The sequence below is a fragment of the Bufo bufo genome, chromosome 1, assembly GCF_905171765.1.
Source record: "Bufo bufo chromosome 1, aBufBuf1.1, whole genome shotgun sequence".
NCBI classification, from domain to species: Eukaryota; Metazoa; Chordata; class Amphibia; order Anura; family Bufonidae; genus Bufo; species Bufo bufo.
In genome coordinates this window covers 341130036-341152389 of record NC_053389.1, presented here as the reverse complement: position 1 = coordinate 341152389, position 22354 = coordinate 341130036, and the positions used below count along the sequence as shown (strand labels likewise).

The window sequence follows — 22354 nt, the reverse complement described above, 5'->3', positions numbered from 1 at the left end:
GAACAAATCCGGGATCAAAGGAAGGGGATAAGGATAACGGACAGTAATGCGATTAAGCTCATGGAAGTCCAAACATGGCCTAAGAGTTCCGTCCATTTTCTTAAAGAAAAACCCTGCATCCACAAGGGATTTGGATGGACCAATATGACCTTTAGCCAAACTCTCTGTGACATATTCTCGCATGGCTACTCTTTCGGGTTCAGAAAGATTATACAACCGAGACTTGGGCGGCCTAGTTCCAGGAACAAGGTTGACGGGGCAATCATACTCCCGATGTGGAGGTAACTCCTGGTCTTTACTTTAAGAGAAAACATCTGAAAAATCAGAAATAAACGAAAGGTATAACTTTAGTGTTTACAACAGAAAGCGACTTGCTAAGACAGTTGTCTATGCAATAATCACTCCAATCAAGAATCTGTCTCGCTTGCCAATCGATGGTAGAATTATGTTTGCTTAACCATGGTAAACCTAGCACCAAGGGAGCAGGCAGAACCTCCAGCACAAAACACGAAATAAATTCTTGATGAAAATCACCCACCATTAACCCCTTAAGGACCCCTGACGTACATGTACTTCATATCTGGACGTCACCTTAAAAATGGGTATTAAGCTGCCTGACATTAGCGATGTGCTAATGTCAGCTGAACATGACTATATTAGTGCCATCTTACTGCCTAAAGCCTTTATGGAGAAAAACAAACTTTTATAATATGCTAATTAGCCTCTAGGAGCAGGGGGGTCGTTGCACCTGCTCCTAGAGGCTCCATTTGCCCACCTCTTTTCACGCCCTTCTTCTCTTGACTGACAGGGCCAGGGCAGCGCTGCTCTCCTCCCAACGGCAGCGTAAATCTCGCGCCGTTCAGTATTCGGCGCAGGCGCAGTGAGGGAAGGACGCTCTGCTGCTGCTGACTTCCTCACTGCGCCTGTGCTGAACACTAAACAGTGCAAGATTTACACTGCAGACAGGGCTGGAGGTAGCAGACCAACGATTAATTAATGATGTTTCTTACAAGCTTAAGCTGCCGGCCTCTCTCTGGGTACTGAATTCCTTCCACGTTTCCCTGCTGAAACCTGTCATACTGAATCGTTTTTTCAAAAAACCTAACTCAGCTTCTGTTGTGGTCAGTGATGAAAACGTCTATGAGGTACAGTTGCAAGAAAAAGTATGTGAACCCTTTGGAATGATATGGATTTACATAACATAGTAACATAGTACATAAGGCCGAAAAAAAAAAATTTGTCCATCCAGTTCGGCCTGTCATCCTGCAAGTTGATCCAGAGGAGTGCAAAAAAAAAAAAACTGAGGTAGAAGCCAATTGTCCCCACTTTAGGGGAATAAAAAATTCCTTCCCGACTCCAATCAGGCAATCAGAATAACTCCCTGGATCAACGACCCCTCTCTATTAGCTATATCCTGTAATATTATTACACTCCAGGCCCCTCTTGAATTCCTTTATTGTACTCACCATCCCCACCTCCTCAGGCAGAGAGTTCCATAGTCTCACTGCTCTTACCGTAAAGAATCCTCTTCTATGTTTGTGTACAAACCTTCTTTCCTCCAGACGCAGAGGATGTCCCCTCGTCACAGTCCTGGGGATAAATAGATGATGGGATAGATCTCTGTACTGACCCCTGATATATTTATACATGTTAATTAGATCTACCCTCAGTCATCTTTTTTCTAAAGTGAATAACCCTAATGTTGATAATCTTTCAGGGTACTGTAGTTGCCCCATTCCAGTTATTATTTTAGTTGCCCTCCTCTGAACCCTCTCCAGCTCTGCTATGTCTGCCTTGTTCACAAGAGCCCAGAACTGTGCACAGTACTCCATGTGTGGTCTGACTAGTGATTTGTAAAGCGGGAGGACTATGTTCTCATCACGGGCATCTATGCCCTTTTGATGCAAAACATTATCTTATTGGCCTTGACAGCAGCTGTCTGACACTGGTTTTTACTGCTTAGTTTGCTGTTTATTAAAATTCCTAGGTCCTTTTCCATGTCAGTGTTACCCAGTGTTTTACCATTTAGTATGAACGGGTGATTTGCATTATTCCTTCCCATGTGCATAACCTTACATTTGTCAGTGTTAAACCTCATCTGCCACTTATCTGCCCAAGCCTCTAATCTATCCATATCCATCTGTAGCTGTATATTAAGTCCTCTTCACTGTTAATTACTTTACACAGTTAAGTGTCATCTGCAAATTTTTTTATTTTAATGTGCAAGCCTTCTACAAGATCATTAATAAATATATTGAGGAGAATAGGGCCCAATTCTGACCCCTGAGGTACTCCGCTAGTGACAGTGACCCAATCTGAGTGTGTACCATTAATAACCACCCTCTGTTTTCTATCATTGAGCCAGTTACTTAGCCACATACATACGTTTTCTCCCAGTCCGAGCATTCTCATTTTATATAACCATTTATGTGGTACAGTGTCAAATGCTTTGGAGAAGTCCAGATATACGACATCCATTGATTTGCCGCTGTCAAGTCTAGAACTTACCTCCTCATAGAAACTGATTAAATTTGACATGACCGATCCCTCATGAAGCCATGCTGATATGATGTTATTTGCTTGTTTTCATTGAGATCCTCCAAGATAGCATCTCTTAGAAAACCTTCAAACTGTTTACCCACAACAGATGTTAAACTTACAGGTCTATAGTTTCTGGGGTCTGTTTTTGCACCCTTTTTGAATACTGGCACCACATTTGCTATGCGCCAATCCTGTGGAACACTCCCTGTCAGTATAGAGTCTGTAAATAAGGGTCTGGCTATGACATTACTTAATTCTCTTAGGATACGGGGGTGTATGCCATCTGGCCCTGGCGGTTTGTCTATTTTAATCTTTGTAAGTCGCTGTTGTAATTCTTCCTGGGTCCGACGGGGCACTTTTAATGGGGAATTTACTTTTACATTCTGCATTTCATCTGACAGTTTATTTCCCTTTGAAGAAGGGAGTTAAAAGAGGTGGGCAAACGGAGCCTCTAGGAGCAGGTTCAACAACCCCCTTGCTCCTAGAGGCAGATTAGCATACTATAAAAGTTTGTTTTTCTCAATAAAGGCTTTAGGCAGTAAGATGGCACTAATATAGTCATGTTCAGCTGACATTAGCACATCGCTAATGTCAGGCAGCTTAATACCCATTTTTAAGGTGACAGAAACCCTTTAAGGACCAGTGACGTACATGTACGTCACGAGGTCCGCAGGGCTCTGGGGAAGGATCGGGGGGAAGAGCAGGCATGGTGCCGCGATTATCAGCAGGCAGCCATGCCAGGTAAGGGCAGCACGGTGCTGAACAGCCCCCCTGCAGCCCCGATCGCTGCTATTGGCCGGATTCCCACACGTGCGCATCGCAGTTCCGGCTGCGATACGGAGCTGCAGGGAGGGGAGCGGGGGTGTCATCTGAAAGTGACCGATACTGGGACACCAGTGTTTTGGGTCCCCTGCCAGCGCTGCTATTGGCTGGAACAATGCTCCAGCCAATGGCAGCGCTATAGCTGCACAGGAAGAGGCAGAACTTCTCTGCATGCAGCCAATCTTGCTGGTGACTGCATGCAGAGAGGTTCTGTGCTTCTCTGTGCTGCTTGTTGGTTTGCTGGGACTTGTGGTGCACACCACAGCGATTTAACCCATTTTCTGCTGTAAAGAAGAGAGAAGAAGAACAACATCTGGAATAGCTGCACAGATTTATTTTTTCATTTGCAGCTGTTCCAGATCCCTAAATCACCCGTCGTCCCTGTGCCTCCTCCTCCTCCCCCCCACCCCCGTCCTTTTTTTACGGATGCCATTTGGTCTGTGCAATTTTTTTGGTCTTTTTTAAAAAAAAAAAAAAAAAAATCCAGCTCTGCACCACTTTTTCTGCGTGTGAGCTGTGACCACCAAGTGCTGTTCAGTGCGTACCTGACTGATTAGCACCTGGGGATTATTTGTGCAGAATTTATTGCCAATTTTTCATTTTTTTGGGTTAAAATATAAGAACTGGTAGTTAGGGCTTTATATAAATATGTATAGAGTTCTATATTTCTATATACAGTGCCTTGCAAAAGTATTCACCCACCTTGACATTTTGCCTCACAACCTGGAATTAACATGGATTGTTTGAGGATTTGCATAATTAAATTTACAGAACATGCCCACAACTTTGAAGATGTTTTTTTTTTTTATTGTTAAGCAAACAAATAGCACAAAATAACAGAAAAAGTCCATGTGCATAACTTTTCACCCCCCTAAAGTCAATACTTTGTAGAGCCACCTTTTGCTGCAACCACAGCTCCAAGTTGCTTTAGATAAGTCTCTATGAGCTTGCCACATCTTACCACTGTGATTTTTGCCCATTCCTCCTTGCAATACTGCTCCAGCTCCTTCAAGTTGGATGGTTTGCGCTTGTGAAAAGCACCACAGATTTTCTATTGGATTGAGATCTGGGCTTTGACTAGGCCATTCCAACACATTTACATGTTTCCACTTAAACCACTCAAGTGTTGCTTTAGAAGTGTGTTTGGGGTCATTGTCCTGCTGGAGTGGTACAGGTTTTGCTCAAGAATATCCCTGTATTTAGCACCATCCATCTTTCCTTCAACTCTGAACAGTTTCCGAGTCCCGGCTGCTGAAAAACATCCCTACAGCATGATGCTGCCACCTCCACGTTTTACTGTGGTGATTGTGATCTTTGGGTCATGTGATATTTTGGGTTTGCACCAGACATAGCATTTTCTTTGATGGCCAAAAAGTTTAATTTTAGTCTCATCAGACCAGAGCACCTCCCTCCATACATTTTGGGAGTCTCCCACATGCCTTTTCGCAAACTCACAACGGGCCATTTTGTTTTTGCTGAAAGTAATGGCTTTCTTCTGGCCACTCTGCCATAAAGCCCAACTCTATGGAGAGTACGGTTTATTGTCGTCCTATGAACAGATACTCCAGTCTCTGCTGTAGAACTCTGCAGCTCCTACAGGGTTACCTTAGATCTCTGATTAATGCCCTCCTTGCCCGCTCCGTGAGTTTTGGTGGGCGGCCGTCTCTTGGCAAGTTTGCTGTTGTTCTTTCTGTTTGGTTATGATAGATTTGATGGTGCTCCTGGGGATCATCAAAGATTTGGATATTTTATTATAACCTAACCCTGACTTGTACTTCTCAACAACATTGTCCCTTACTTGTTTGGAGAGTTCCTTGGTCTTCATGGCAGTGTTTGGTTAGTCTACTTTTACACTGGCGTTTTGGCTTTCCGTTTGTGAGATCCGTTCAGGGCTCTCACAAGCGGTCTTTCTCACAAGCGGTCTTTCTCACAAGCGGTCCTCCATTGACTTTCAATGGTGTTCAAGACGGATCCGTTCTGAACGGATGCACATGGTTGCATTATCTGAACGGATCCGTCTGTGCAGATCCATGACGGATCCGCACTAAACGCGAGTGTGAAAGTAGCCTTAGTGATGACTCTTACTTAGGTGTTGCAGCCTCTGGGGCCTTTAAAAAAAGGTGTGTATATGCAGTGACAGATCATGTGACACTTAGATTGCACAGGTGGACATCATTTCACAAATTATGTGACTTCTGAAGGCAATTGGTTGCACTAGAGCTTTTTATGGTCTTCCTAACAAAGGGGGTGAATACATATGCACATGCCAATTTTCTGTTTTCTATTTCTAAACAATAGTTTTATTTATATATTATTCTCATTCAGATTAACAAAACATTGAACTTAAGGCTGCAATTTAACAAAATACGAAACTGTATATAGATATAAGGGCTCTTTCACACTTGCGTTCTTGTCTTCCGGCATAGAGTTCCGTCGTCGGCGCTCTATGCCGGAAGAATCCTGATCAGGATTATCCTAATGCATTCTGAATGGAGAGAAATCCGTTCAGGATGCATCAGGATGCATCAGGATGTCTTCTGTTCCGGAACGGAACGCTTTTTGGCCGGAGAAAATACCGCAGCATGCTGCGCTTTTTGCTCCGGCCAAAAATCCGGAACACTTGGCGCAAGGCCGGATCCGGAATTAATGCCCATTGAAAGGCATTGATCCGGATCTGGCCTTAAGCTAAACGTCGTTTCGGCGCATTGCCGGATCCGACGTTTAGCTTTTTCAGAGTGGTTACCATGGCTGCCGGGACGCTAAAGCAGCCATGGTAAAGTGTAGTGGGGAGCGGGGGAGCAGTATACTTACCGTCCGTGCAGCTCCCCGGGCGCTCCAGAGTGACGTCAGGGCGCCCCAAGCGCATGGATCATGTGATCGCATGGATCACGTCATCCATGCGCATGGGGCGCTCTGACGTCATTCTGGAGCGCCCCGGGAGCCGCACGGACTGTAAGTATACCGCTCCCCCGCTCCCCACTACTACTATGGCAGCCAGGACTTTAATAGCGTCCTGGGTGCCATAGTAACACTGAACGCATTTGGAAGACGGTTCCGTCTTCAAATGCTTTCAATACACTTGCGTTTTTCCGGATCCGAAGTGTAATTCCGCCAAGTGGAGTACACGCCGGATCCGGACAACGCAAGTGTGAAAGAGGCCTAAGTTAAATTTTTAGCCAGTGTTCACTGTAGTGAATTTTTATACTACAGTTTTTGCACGCACGATCTGTGTGCGTGCGTTTTACATTTTTTTTCTGTGAAAAAAGAGCTGCAGTTGGTAGTAAGTTATATATATATATACACACATACATTTCAGTTAGTGTGAGTTTAGGTTTTTGTACGAACGCACCATCTGCGTGCGTGTATTTTGCAGAGCACTGTTGTGAATTTTTATACTAGTTTTTGCACACATGCACGATCTGTGTGCGTGCTGCAGAGCACCGATCAGTAGTGTGCTCAGTATCATCTACACCAAGTTTTTTATTTTTTATTTTGGACGAACGCACCATCTGTGTGAGTACATTTTGCAACCACAGAGTACCGATCAGTAGTGTCCATTACTGATTGCGTCTGCTCAGTTTGAACTGCAAGTTTTTTTTTGTGTCAGGAAGAAAGTGCAGCGCGGTTTGGGCCGGCGGGTGCAACGGAGCGGTAAGTAATAGCAAGCGCTTCACTCCCGCTCCATGGTCACATGACACAAACGAATCCTCGATGCAAACTTTTTTGTGTCGAATTACTTGATTAAATCGAGTAATCGTTTCAGCCCTAAAATGATCCAAACATGAAGTAGACATATGGGGAATGTAAAGTAATAACAATTTTTGGAGGTATTACTATCTATTATAAAAGTAGAGAAATTGTTTTTTTTTTTTTTATAAATAAAAATGAAATTTTTTTACTCAATTTTACCACTGTCATGAAGTACAATATGTGACGAGAAAACAATCTCAGAATGGCCTGGATAAGTAAAAGCGTTTTAAAGTTATTACCACATAAAGCAACACATCAGATTTCCTAGAAATGGCCTGGTCCTTAAGGTGAAAAAGGCAGGGTCCACTTCACATCCAGGCCATTTGCCCCCCTTCCTGACCAGGCCTAATTTTGCAAATCTGACATATGTCACTTTATGTGGTAATAGCTTTGGAACGCTGTTACTTACTCAAGTCATTCAGAAATTGTTTTCTCGTGACACATTGTACTTCATGATAGTCATAAATTTGTGTCAATATTTTTCACCTTTATTTATGAAAAAATCCCAAATTTACCCAAAATTTGAAAAATTTGAAATTTTCTAAATTTACATTTCTCTGCTTTTAAAACAGAAAGTGATACCTCATAAAATATTTATTACTCAACATTTCTCATATGTCTCCTTTATGTTGGCATCATTTTGTAAATGTCATTTTATTTTTTTAGGACGTTAGAAGGCTTAGAATTTTAGAAGCAATTCTTAAAATTTTTAAGAAAATTGCCAAAACACACTTTTTAAGGACCAGTTCAGGTCTGAAGTCACTTTGTGGGGCTTACATAGTGGATACCCCCCATAAATGACCCCATTGTAGAAACTACACCCCTCAAGCTACTTCAAACTGCTTTTACAAACTTTGTTAACCCTTTAGGTGTTCAACAAGAATTAAAAGAAAATGAAGATCAAAATTTTAAATTTCATTTTTTGGGCAGATTTTCCATTTTAATCCATTTTTTTCTTTAACACATCGAGGGTTAACAGCCAAACAAAACTCATTATTTATTACCCTGATTCAGCAATTTACAGAAAACCCCACATGTGGTCGTAAACTGATGTAAGGACACACGGCAGGGCGCAGAAGGAAAGGAGTGCCATATGGTTTTTGGAAGATAGATTTTGCAGAACTGGTTTTTAGATGCCATGTCCCATTTGTCGGATCCGTCCTGCCGCTAGTGTGAAAGTACCCTTAGACACCTCAATCACGGAGACGATTCTTGGGAGGGAAGCCGCCTCTCCTGGAAATCGCCTGCTCGTTTGATGAGGAGACCGCTTACATGCAGCGATCTCCTCAGCAACATGGGGAGGAGTGATCGCTATGCTACCGCTCATCTCCATGCTATTAGACAGTACGATCTGCTGCTGACAAATGATGATTTTTTTGTGATGCGAGGGGAGGTAGGGGGATCAGATATAAAGTGTGCGGGAAGGGATTGGGGGTGGGGAGTACACTGGGCATAACGATGTAGAAAAATTTGGCTTCCAAAAAAAAAAAAATAAGGCTTCCAAACAGTGTGAAACCCTTTATAAGGTAAGTGAAGCAGATAACTACTCTAGGGAGTGAAGTTCCTAAAAGGGATTGTGTTATCAGAGAATGACCAATTGTTTAAATCACGTTTTTATGTTTAACATATTTTTAAAAGGTTTTATTTGTGTTATTCTTGAAGTCAATATCTTTATTTTAAAAAAAAAACCATAAAATTCTTCAGTTTTCGCACTGGCCACTAGGCCTAATCATAGGCACCACTTCTTGGTCTGTAGAGATTACTTTACTGCAGTTACCTGCTTATCTGTCATTCTAATCCTGCCTGTAATGATATCACATATACAGTACAGACCAAAAGTTTGGACACACCTTCTCATTCAAAGAGTTTTCTTTATTTTCATGACTATGAAAATTGTAGATTCACACTGAAGGCATCAAAACTATGAATTAACACATGTGGAATTATATACATAACAAACAAGTGTGAAACATCTGAAAATATGTCATATTCTAGGTTCTTCAAAGTAGCCACCTTTTGCTTTGATTACTGCTTTGCACACTCTTGGCATTCTCTTGATGAGCTTCAAGAGGTAGTCCCCTGAAATGGTTTTCACTTCACAGGTGTGCCCTGTCAGGTTTAATAAGTGGGATTTCTTGCCTTATAAATGGGGTTGGAACCATCAGTGGCGTTGAGGAGAAGTCAGGTGGATACACAGCTGATAGTCCTACTGAATAGACTGTTAGAATTTGTATTATGGCAAGAAAAAAGCAGCTAAGTAAAGAAAAACGAGTGGCCATCATTACTTTAAGAAATGAAGGTCAGTCAGTCAGCCGAAAAATTGGGAAAACTTTGAAAGTAAGGGCTATTTGACCATGAAGGAGAGCGATGGGGTGCTGCGCCAGATGACCTGGCCTCCACAGTCACCGCACCTGAACCCAATCGAGATGGTTTGGGGTGAGCTGGACCGCAGAGTGAAGGCAAAAGGGCCAACAAGTGCTAAGCACCTCTGGGAACTCCTTCAAGACTGTTGGAAGACCATTTCAGGGGACTACCTCTTGAAGCTCATCAAGAGAATGCCAAGAGTGTGCAAAGCAGTAATCAAAGCAAAAGGTGGCTACTTTGAAGAACCTAGAATATGACATATTTTCAGTTGTTTCACACTTGTTTGTTATGTATATAATTCCATGTGTTAATTCATAGTTTTGCTGCCTTCATAGTCACGAAAATAAAGAAAACTCTTTGAATGAGAAGGTATGTCCAAACTTTTGGTCTGTACTGTATGTATAGATAACACCGTTCATAATAGGAGATGTAGATTGTTATCTATTCTTTCCTTGTACAATGACCTCTGCACAAGTCACAGGGCATGCCTAGAAGACTCTCCCATAGAAGTCAATGAGGTCTCCTTCTGACCATTGTGTCTATGGACCATGAGGCTGCCGTAAAACTATTTTCTTAATGCTTTCTAAGGCTGGGTTCAAATCTGCACTGTGAACTCCGACAGTCTGTTCTGGCGGAGGAACAGACTGCCGGAGTTCAATGTATCCGGCATAGCCAGATATCACCGTAAACAGCCAGGTCCACATTCACTGTAATGGGATCCAGCGATAATCCAGCAGCTTTCAGGCATATATGCATGTAATATTTTTTGTCCAGCTGAAAGCTGGCATGTACGCTGGATATAGTGACTGGATTACAGTGCTGCAGTTCACAATGCAGGTGTAGATGCTGTTAAGAACAGCTCAGGCAAGATGGCAGCCCCCATAGTCATGTGCAGCTATGTGGTCTTAACAGGTAGATAACAGGTAGGAAGGGCATTTAGCTATAAGGGGACGTCATATGTCGGAAATTGCAGTGAAAATTTTTGTGCGAACTACATGCCAAAATTCTGCCAGCAGCCAAGTGGTATCTGTCTCCCATTGTTTTCAATAAGAGGCAGCACTGCCGCTCAATGGAGATAAGCAGCAAGCGGGTCCACGGCCTGTAGATTGAACAACTGTAGCAGAAACCATGGCAGTTTCTGCCATGGTTTACGTGGATTTTTACTGCATCAAAATCCACCGTGTGACAGACCCTTAGGCCCCTTTCACACGAGCGAACGCATTGCGCCCGCACCGAATCCGGACCCATTCATTTCAATGAGGCTGTGTACATGTGCGTTGGTTTTTATGTATAACTTGTGTTGCGTAAAAATCGCAGAATGTTCTATATTCTGCGATTTTTTACGCAATGCTGGCCCCATAGAATTGAATGGAGCTGCGTGAAAATCGCATCCGCAAGCAAGTGCGGATGCGATGCGTTTTTCATGGATGGTTGCTAAGAGATGTTGTTTGTATACCTTCAGCTTTTTATTACACGCGTGAAAAACACATTAAATCACATTGCATCGGCGCGATAAAAACTAAACAACTGAATGCGATCCCAGACAAAACTGAATGACTGTTTGCAAGGGGCCTTAGAGTTAAAAGAAGGCACTCCCAATATTTGAAAAAGCATACCAGTTGACCGAAGGCAACGCTAAAAGGTGGACAATATGGAAGGATTAAAGAGGACCTTTCATCTGTTTTACTTATAGGAGCTAAATACCTGTACTTGCGGGGTACTTGCTGATGCTGCCACCCGTTTTTTTTTGTTTTGTTTTTTAAAAACATCGCTACTACGCCCCGCTGCGCCCTCTTGAAGTTTTCGCGCTTAGAATGTAAATACTGAGCATCGGTACAGGGAGGAAGAGACGCCAGGGTTTCTCAATGGGAGTCTCCTTCTCCCTGGCTGTGCCGCGATCCAATCACATTGGAGAGCGTCACAGCCAGGGAGGTTTTTCCTCCCCAACATCAGCGGGGGGTACCCCGTAAGTACAAGTATTTAGCTCCTATAAGTAAAACAGATGAAAGGTCCTCTTTAAGAGACTGGAGCAATGCTGGAGTATATTACCAATGCCTCAACAATTTATATTGGGTTTCCCCTGTATGCTGAACAGAAGGAAGACTCCGTTGCCAGTTTCCAGATAATTTGTCAGGTGTTGGGAGTTTAGTCTTTCTCAGGGCAAATGACCATGACATACCAAACGTTCTAATTAGCAAGTCTGATTGTTGACACCCCTGAAGATCAATAAAACGTGGAGAAAGAGGCGCTCACACAGAGCACTCTCTCCTTGATAGGGGAGAAAGACTCAATACAAGCTCATAGACTTGCTATTAAGCCCATCTTCAGCAGAGAGGAAAGAGTTTTATGTGAGGTCTTCTTTCATCTCATTTCAGCTATGACATATGAAAAGTTATTTGAAAGTACAGGTACACTTTAACTATTCCATGGAATACATTACATAATTAATAGTGCAGCCATTACTCAAATGATTTTACCTACCTGACATGTGGTTCAGGCACTGCTTCTAAGCCTGCTGGTACCTGCACTCCCTTTTCCCATTCTTGCCTCCAAGGATCAGCCAATATGTAAAAGTCATCTGGTGCAAACTGGAAGGAATCTGGAACTTTCATTGCAGTTATTAAATCGGTACGAAAAACCTGGAAAAATAATAAACAGGTTAAAGGGGTTGTCCTACCAAAAACATCCTACAGTTTTCAAACCAGCACCTGGATCTAAATACTTTTGTAATTGCATGTAATTAAAAATTTTGCATAGCCTGAGCTGTGATAGGGAGAGCTGAGACACGCCTCCTGAGCTGTGATAGGGAGAGCTGAGACACGCCTCCTGAGCTGTGATAGGGAGAGCTGAGACAAGGCTCCTGAGCTGTGATAGGGAGAGCTGAGACACGGTTCCTGAGCTGTGATGGGGAGAGCTGAGACAAGGCTCCTGAGCTGTGATAGGGAGAGCTGAGACACGCCTCCTGAGCTGTGATGGGGAGAGCTGAGACACACACCCTTAGCTGTGATAGGGAGGGCTGAGACACGCCTCCTGAGCTGTGATAGGGAGAGCTGAGACACGCCCCCTGAGCTGCAGCAGAAAAACTCCCCTTGAGCTGTCATCTTGATAGAAATCTAGCAGAGCAATGAATGGGGAGATCTCTGGATCATGTGAGGTCCAGGGCTGGTTCTAGCTTTATTAGAAAGAGATTGTCATGTAATGTATTATGTCTGATTTTCATTGTTTAAATTAGTCATAGGAAAACCCCTTTAATGTAAAAAACTTAATGAGACAGATGTTGCTATCTGCATGTAGGCGAGATGCATAGATGGCCTTGAAGCAATAGGGAATGAAACTGGTGGAAGGGACCAGGTAAGTATGGTCAGCACCATGAGTCCAGGCATTGTGGGTGAAGGGTTGTTATTGTAAGTCTTAAATAACCCCTTTAATGTATACAATACACACAATTTAATAGATACAATACATTCGGAAAGTCTTCAGATCCTTTCACTTTTTTATGTTACGGCCTTGTGTCAAAATAAAAAAAATGTACCCACCATTCTGCACTTAATACCCCATAATGACAAAGTAAAAACCGAGTGTTAGAAATCTTTGTTGTCCCTAATCAGAGTTGTCCATAACCCACTTTAGTGTTGTCTTTCCTGTGTGTTTAGGGTCAGTCTTCTTGGAAGGTGAACCTTCAGCCAGGTGTGTGCTCCAAAGCACTCTGGATCAGATTTTCATTACGAATATCTCTGCACTTTGCTCCATTAAGCTTTCCCTCAATTGTGACCAGTCCCTCCCACCACCATGTTTTCTCTGTATGGATGATATTATGTTTGTTTTGATAATAACTCTCTCTCCAAATTCTCCCATACATATGACCTTAGACCTACATACCCAACAAACCCAGATGCTCTTTGACATGGGGATGAGGCCAAAAACCACAATGCAAGAAACTTCTAGAGGCTCCGTTCTCCCTGTTACTGCGGCACCCCTGCACGTTGACTGACAGGGCCAGGCAGTGACTTCTCCTAGTCTTGAGCTTTTGCCATCAGTTTTTCTTCTGCACTGCGCCTGTGTCGGGTACTGAAGCGCATGGAAAAGGCGAGACACAAGGAGAAGTCAGGGCCTGGCATGATGATGTTTACACTGCCTGGCTCTGTCAATCAACGTGCAGTGGGCACAGCAGCAGGGAGAATAGAGCCTCTAGGAACAACGGCAATGCGCCTGTGGCTCCTAGAGGCTCATCTGCATATATAAAAAAGTTCAGTTTTCTGAAATAAAGCCACAGATGGAGATGGGACCAAGACTGCTAGCTTCTGCTAACTTGTAGACAGAAGCCTTTAAGGGAGTAAGTAACTTTTATCCGAATGCTAACAGCGCCATCATATTAATATTTTATTAGTAGGATGAGGGAATGTGTACAGATTTGTTTATTTTATACACTGCCTTCAAGTTTCAGGCTGCAGTGTATGCTCATTTCACACACTGCCTAAAATAAACTTGTTTTTTTTACAATACATAGGAAATATATAAAAACTAAATGAATTTTCAAAGATTACAAAATATTGGGGCACAGGTAGGAGACTGTGTGAAACAACAAAATAAGCATTACTTCCTTATTGAGTGGTCTATTGGTTCAGAACTGCTATAACAATCATACTCTTCAATCTGCGTTAACATTACCTTGTGGGTCCATGTGCAGGGCACATTTCCCAGATCAACCACATCTCTTTAACTGAACTCAATGCATCATAGTGATCTATGATTGTGTCAATTTCAGCCCAACCAAAGTTCTAATGTGCCATATTCAAATGATGCTGTAAGTAAAAGACTGCCATAGGCAGCTTGCTATGGCAGTCCCAGAGCCTTTACAAGGCCCCAGACTGAATATACAATTGCTCTGATCGCTTATACCATAGACTGCAATAGCATAATATAGTGGTCTATAATATTTTAGTGGCTCCTGGCGGTGCTTAATAGGCAGTTTGTTATGGCAGTCCCAGGAGACTTCACAGGACTCCATTCTGCCGTAACAACCAATTAGAGCCCTACTTTCACCTTAAGGGCTCCGATTGGAGGACAGAGGGAGCTTCCTCCATCTTTTTAACCTATCAGATGCCACAGTCACTAGTAACCTTGGCTTCTGAAGGGTTAAATGACCAGGATCAGATCTCCTATCCAAGTTAGTGTGGCTGGGTGCCAGTTGTATTACCCCATATGGCATGGTCTCTACATTCATTCACTACGCACCAATGACATGCAGTTAAATTGTGGTGTATGTAGCAGTTAAATGGTGACATTGTTAAGTGCAAAAAAACAAGCCATGATATGGAAAAATAAATGGAAAAATAAAGAATTATGGCTCTTGGAAGGCAGGGGGGAAAAAAATCTAAAATGAAAAAACTTAAATTGTTTGCACTTTTTTAAATTATTTTTTTAATAATAAAAATAAATATGTTGTCATTTTGAGGATATTCGAACTAATATTCTCTTTCCATACAATTTACATATCATGCTCTGAGGAGAGATAATAAAATAAACCCCTCAAAGATTTGACCCAGTTTTGGAAACTACACCCGATGCAGACTAAAGATGGCCTACAGATGGACACCATCTTTTCTTAGTCACCGTGTCTAGAGATGCCTTTCCAAACGCTGAACATGTATTCTGGGTTGCAGGAAGTCTTTTTCCAACAGCACTGTATACTGTATATAAGTTGGCTAACAGAAATGGGTTAGAACTGCTGGGTGTATCTGGAAGTAAAAAAACTGGAGAGGAAATTCAAATTTCTTATGTCTTCACGGGTAGTCTATCTAGCAGACCAAATTACATGATCTTAGAGCAAGCACAGAGAGTTTATAACCCTACACATAAAAATACACCTAAATTCTGTTGTCTCTGAAAGGCAGGGTAAGTGTAATATTGTGTAATTAATCAATGGGATCTATTGCACTATGGAGTAAAAAAAAGTCTGTAATATCCATCCCGTAACAAATCTGTCATATCCATCCCGTAAAAAAACAAAACCTATAGTGACATCATGCATATGTCCATAAAGAGAAAAAGAGTATTGTAATCAAAGACGGTCATGTCTAGTTTCCCTTTCTTGACAAATCTCTTCCTTATCATTTATGTGTCTCAATGTCAGTGGGTTCTATGCCTCAAACCATGACCAGTACTTTCTGAAGCAGGCTCAAAAGCGGACTGTTCACCAGCATGAGTCACAGTGACTTCTGTCAAGACTGCCGAATTTTTACAAAGGCTGCTTTAATGAGAGCCTGATGTCCCGGTGACGGCTCATGACATTCCCCATACATCCTCACTAATTTAATAGTTTTGCAAAGTCAGGCTTTAAATTGAAAGTGAAAGAGTTCATTACACTGGGTTTACACATTCAGGTTTTTTGAAGCCAATACCAGGTGTGAATTGTAGATGGAGCGTAACGGTGATGCCACATGTTCAGGTTCTTTTATGCAGTTTTTGAAGCCAAAATAAAGAATGGATGAGAAAGTAGAGAAAGCATTAAAGAGGACACGTCTCCTCCCCTGACATGCCTGTTCTATCAAGCACTTGCATCTACCTTGTAATAACTTCTGGAAAATCTATTAGGCTACTTTCACACTTGCATCAGAGGATTCCGAAACATGGATCCGGTATTTATCTTTTTCACATTTTTATGGTCTGTGCATGCGCTGACCGGAAGAACGGATCCGTCGATGCGCCAATGCACTAATACATTTCAATAGAAATTAATGCTGGATCCGGCATTTCGGCAAGTGTTCTGGAATTTTTCCCGGAGAAAATACCGCAGCATGCTGCGATATTTTCTCTGGCCAAAATCCGTAAGAGGGACTGAACTGCTGCATCCTGAACAATCCGCTCTCCATTCAGAATGCATTAGGATAAAACTGATCAGTTTTTTCCCAGTATTGAGCCCCTGTGATGAAACTCTAAGCCGGAAGAGAAAAACGTGTGAAAGTACCCTAGCAGTCTGCAATAAAGGTCCAGCTCGGTGGTACCAGTTGGGAGGGGGGTCCCTGCACAGTCAGTCCGACACTATCAGTCTTACTGAGGAAGCATTTAAAGCAACGGCACAGCATACTTTATTACACCATTTGTTTCCAAATCCTATCTATGAGGATAATGGTTGTACACAACTTGTTATTTCACAGATACAGAGGAATGGAGCCAGCAATGTGTAAGACGTTTGGCACCATACAGAGTCATGTAAGCATACTGTATCTTGGAAAGCCGTGCTACCAATAACAACAGTACATTACAGTGAACACTTTTCTGACTGGTACAAAAAGCATTTGGGCCCTAATAATTATCCTTATTTAGTGTGGATCAACCAGCTTATGTAATGCAAACAAGTGCAGTAGCTGGAGGCGTCACTGCTGTGGGGCAGGGACAGACTGTGGGGACCACTGGAGAGGCAGCGCTGGAACCACAGGGGATTGAGAAGGCGAGTTTATTTTAGGGCATTTCTGGCCATCTGTAAAAATTTTGGGGTTCCCAGAAAAGCATACCTTTATATTTAACAAACTTTTCATATGCCATAGTGACATATCAAAGGTTTTGATCCGTGAGGTCCAATTGCTGAGACCCCCACCAATCTCTAAAATGAGCAGAAAGATGCATTCACCTAGAGCGCTCTCTCCGCTGATGAAGCTGGTCTCAGCCGAAAATTTAGAAGACGGTATTGAGCCCATCACCTGCAGCAAGGAGAGACAACACTGTGTGAAAAACTAAAAACAATGTATAACTCTGGGCCATTACATCAACTGTTCTCTCTTTACCAAGAAATGCTGTCCACAAAGGCCATGGCTGGATTACAAAGTGTACCTTTTAGTATAAACACTGGAGAGGAGATACATTTTATTAGTGAAATCAAAGAGATGGCATAGTTTGGGAGGGTGGGGAGGAGGAATGGAGCCTGGAAAATAGAGAAAGAAGTAATTTTTGAATAAGATATACTAAAACATTTCTTATTCTAGCTTATACTTATGATTTATGGAATGTAGTTTATAATCAAGATAAACTTTAACCCCTTCCCAACCAGCACCATACATGTACAGCGCTGGCTAGGACTTTAAAGATGGTGCCCCCTCACAAGCAGGCATCCAGGACTAATGTCTGTGACCAGCAGTAATGCTGATTGCAGATTTTAACCTCTCAGATACCTTAGTCGAATGTCACCACGGCACTCGTACAAGCAAAAAGCCGGAAGTGCATGCTTCTGGGTGTGCTCCGACTCCCCCAGGCGAGAACTGTTTTTTTTTGGTCAATTCTCCTCCCACATAAAATGAAATAAAAAGTGATCAAAAAGTCAGACACACCCTAAAATGGTATCAATGAAAAATACAGATCACCCCTCAAACAACGAGCTCTCAACAGCTCCGTAATCATAACAAAAAAAAAAGTCGAGTTAGAATATGGTGATGAAAAGGAAAAAAAAATTATAATAATCTTTTTTCAAGGTTTTAAATTTTTTTTTGTCAGTATTAAAATGCAAGAAAAACCATACATGTCGCAATCATACTGACCTGGAGAATGAAATTAACAAGTCAGTTTCACCATATTGGGAACACCATAAAAACAAAAAACTCAACTGTTGTGGAATTGAGCTTTTTTTTTTCTTCAATTTGGATTTTTTTTCCAGCTCCCTACTACATTGTATATAATATTAAATGACAAATTAAAAAGTGCAACTTGTCCTGCAAAAAACAAGCCCTTATACGGCTATGTGAACAGAAAAATTATGTTATGGCCCTGGAAAGGCAGGGAGTGAAAAGCAGAAATGAAAAAGCTTTGGGGGCTGAAAGGGTACCTGAGTTTTCAAAACAAAAGTCTGCATAATGGATGTGCTTCTTTGTATAATCATAACTGTGAAGGAATGTGTCTTTTTAGGGCTTTCCTAAAGTGTTCCCAGCTATATTATTCCCTGCACACCTAGATGCATTTCATTTAGAAGCAGGGGGCGTCTCCCTTCTGTGAAATCGGCCAGCACTGTACTGCTGTGACATCCTTTCCCTTACTTCCCACCATGTTTGTTTTCAGCTCCAGAGCCACAAAGAATAGATAGAGAGGGGGAAATCACACTTACAGAAAAGGCAGGAGGCTCCTGTGAATTCAGAAGCAGAGTAGAAGCATTTCTTTTATTAGGCTCAGAATCTCAGCTAGCTCTGACATATCCCCACTTCCTCTCTACTGTTTCTCTTAGGAGGGATCTTGCCTGACAATAGGCTGTGGACTGCAAATTAGGTGGAAATTAGACCCCTAGGGGCCATGAATTTAGAGCGTTTTTCTCAGGTGGATGCAGGCATATTTTTTTAATGAAGTGATTTAGAAATTTGCCATTTACACCATTCTCTATTGAATGAAATTGTGTGAAAGTACAGTGACTCATGAATAGACAAATGCACATGAATAAAAGGTTTTCTTTTTAATATTCTCTGCCACTCAACACTTTTTGTAAAAAGTCTGCGGCGCTTAGGAGAAGGTGTGGGGCCACAATCTATTTACAATAATTCACTCCAGATAACTGGCGTCATTTATAATTGAAATCTACACCAGCTCGCAGCATGCATTTCTCAAATCTGGATCTTTCTCCAGAAGACTTCTTTACCAAGATTGGCACATGAAACTCCAGTCTTTACTAAATGTGCCCCAGTGATTGTATCTTAAAGTACATTCTTTTCATTCAGAGTCAAATCCTCTGTTTGTATAATACAACATCACTAGCATGATTAGCTTCAGGCAGTATTTTTTTATTGTTAGAATAGGATGGGAAAGTAAACTTGTTTACTTATAAAATTCTTGTTTAGTTTGCAACAGAAAAAAAAAAAGTTCCAGACTATTTAGTACATAGATGATCGGATTACAATATTCTAATGTAATCCTAGGCCGATTCAGATTCATAATCATATGTAAATGAACAGGAATACTTCTTTGTGCGAGTTTGCCAGTAAAGTGAAGTATGATTTGTGGCAATACCTTTCACATGCAGAAAGATAATGTATCATCAGAAAATGACTGTTTAAAGCGGTTTTCCAGGAGTTTGATGCTGATAGCCTATCCTCAAGTAAGGTCATAAATATCAGATCAGTGAGGGCCCAACACCTGGTTAAGGTGCTCTGATGAGTGCTGTGGCCTCCTCACAGCTTACCAAGCAATGCAATGGGTGGGACTGAGCTGCAAATAGGCCGCTACATGACTAAGGAACATGATGTCACTTGCTTTGCAGCACAGTGGAGTCTTCAAACAGATGATTGGCAATAGTGGTGGGTGTTGGAGCTCCACTGATCAAATATCATGACTTATCCTGAAGATAGGTCATCAATATCAACTCCCAGAAAATGCATTTAAATCAAGTGTTTATGGTAAACACATTGTTTAACCCCTTAAGGACTCAGCCCTATTTCACCTTAAGGACTTGGCCATTTTTTGCAAATCTGACCAGTGTCACTTTAAGTGATGATAACTTTAAAACACTTTTACTTACCCAGGCCATTCTGAGATTGTTTTTTCGTCAAAAAAGTTAATTTTTTTCATAAAAAAATACCAAATTCACAACATTTTTTGAAAAATTAGCAAATTTCAAAGTTTCAGTTTCTCTACTTCTGTAATACATAGTAATACCCCCAAAAATTGTGATGACTTTACATTCCCCATATGTCTACTTCATGTTTGTATCATTTCGGGAATAATATTTTAATTTTTGGGGATGTTACATAGCTTTGAAGTTTAGAAGCAAATTTTGAAATTTTTCAGAAATTTTCCAAATCCCACTTTTATGGACCAGTTCAGGTCTGAAGTCACTTTGTGAGGCTTACATAATAGAAACCATCCAAAAATGACCCCATTCTACAAACTACACCCCTCAAGGTATTCAAAACAGTTTTTACAAACTTTGTTAACCCTTTAGGTCTTCCACAAGACTTCATGGCAAATGGACATAAAATTTAAGAATTTTGATTTTTTGGAAAATTTTCCAATATAATCAATTTTTTCCAGGAAAAAAACAAGGGTTAACTGCCAAACAAAACTCAATATGGGCTGCCCTGATTCTGTAGTTTGCAGAAACACCCCATATGGGTCGTAAACTACTGTTTGGCTAAACGGGAGGACATAGAAGGAGGGGAACGCCATATGGTTTTTGCAAGGCAGATTTTGCAGGACTGGTTTTGTTTATACCATGTCCCATTTGAAGCCCCCCGTTGCACCCCTAGAATAGAAATTTCAAAAAAGTGACTCCATCTAAGGCTCCATTCACACGTCCGTGGTGTGTTGCGGACCCGCAAATTGCAGATCCGCAACACACCAGCCCGGCACCCCTATAGAAATACCTATTCTTGTCCGCAGCTGCGGACAAGAATAGGACATGTTCTATCTTTTGCAGAGCTGCAGGACCCGAAGATCGGGGCCGCGCTCCGCAAATGCGGACAGCACACTGTGTGCTGTCCGCATCCATTCCGTCCCCATAGAGAATGAATGGGTCCGCACCCGTTCCGCAAAATTGTGAAAAACGGATGCGGACCCATTTGCGGACGTGTGAATGGAGCCTAAGAAAGTACACCCCTCAAGGTATTCAAAACTGGGTTTACAAACTTTGTTAACCCTTTAGGTGTTCCACAAGAGTTAATGGCAGATGGAGAAACAATTTAGAAATTTCTATTTTTTGGAAAATTTTCCATTTTAACCCATTTTTTCCAGTAATAAAGTAAGGGTTAACTGCCAAAAAAAACTCAATATGGGTTGCCCTGATTCTGTAGTTTGCAAAAACACCCCATATGTGGTCCTAAACTACTGTTTGGCCAAACGGGAGGACATAGAAAGAGGGGAACGCCATATGGGTTTTGCAAGGCATATTTTGCAGGACTGGTTTTGTTTATACCATGTCCCATTTGAAGCCCCCCGTTGCACCCCTAGAATAGAAATTTCAAAAAGTGACTCCATCTAAGGCTCCATTCACACGTCCGTGGTGTGTTGCGGACCCGCAAATTGCAGATCTGCAACACACCAGCCCGGCACCCCTATAGAAATACCTATTCTTGTCCGCAGCTGCGGACAAGAATAGGACATGTTCTATCTTTTGCGGAACTGCGGGACCCGAAGATCGGGGCCACGCTCCGCAAATGCGGATGCGGACAGCACACTGTGTGCTGTCCTCATCCATTCCGTCCCCATAGAGAATGAACGGGTCCGCACCCGTTCCGCAAAATTGTGGAAACGGATGCGGACCCATTTGGGGACGTGTGAATGGAGCCTAAGAAAGTACACCCCTCACGGTATTCAAAACTGGGTTTACAAACTTTGTTAACCCTTTAGGTGTTCCACAAGAGTTAATGGCAGATGTAGAAAGAATTTAGAAATTTCTATTTTTTGGAAAATTTTCCATTTTAACCCATTTTTTCCAGTAATAAAGTAAGGGTTAACTGCCAAACAAAACTCAATATGGGTTGCCCTGATTCTGTAGTTTGCAAAAACACTCCATATGTGGTCCTAAACGACTGTTTGGCCAAACGGCAGGACATAGAAAGAGAGGAACGCCATATGGGTTTTGGAAGGCAGATTTTGCAGGACTGGATTTGTTTATACCATGTCCAATTTCAAGCCCCCCCCTTGCACCCCTAGAATAGAAATTCCAAAAAAGTGACTCCATCTAAGAAAGTACACCCCTCAAGGTATTCAAAACTGGGTTTACAAACTTTGTTAACCCTTTATGTGTTCCACAAGAGTTAATGTCAGATTGAGAAACAATTTTGGAATTTCAATTTTTTGGAAAATTTTCCATTTTAACCCTTACTTTATTACTGGAAAAAATGAGTTAACAGCCAAACAAAACTCAAAATGGGTTGCCCTGAGTGTGTAGTTTGCAGAAACACCCCAT

At 41.9% G+C, this 22354-nt stretch overlaps 1 protein-coding gene across 3 annotated transcripts in view; it reads right to left on the bottom strand.

Moving 5' to 3' along the window:
- Positions 1-22354, bottom strand: part of JADE2 (jade family PHD finger 2) — a 398257-nt gene that overhangs the window by 236526 nt on the left and 139377 nt on the right. For all 3 annotated transcript variants that reach the window (XM_040442544.1, XM_040442555.1, XM_040442550.1), the window contains one exon: positions 11959-12116. In XM_040442544.1, coding sequence (XP_040298478.1) covers positions 11959-12116 — 158 coding nt within the window. The remainder of the gene's footprint in view (positions 1-11958; positions 12117-22354) is intronic.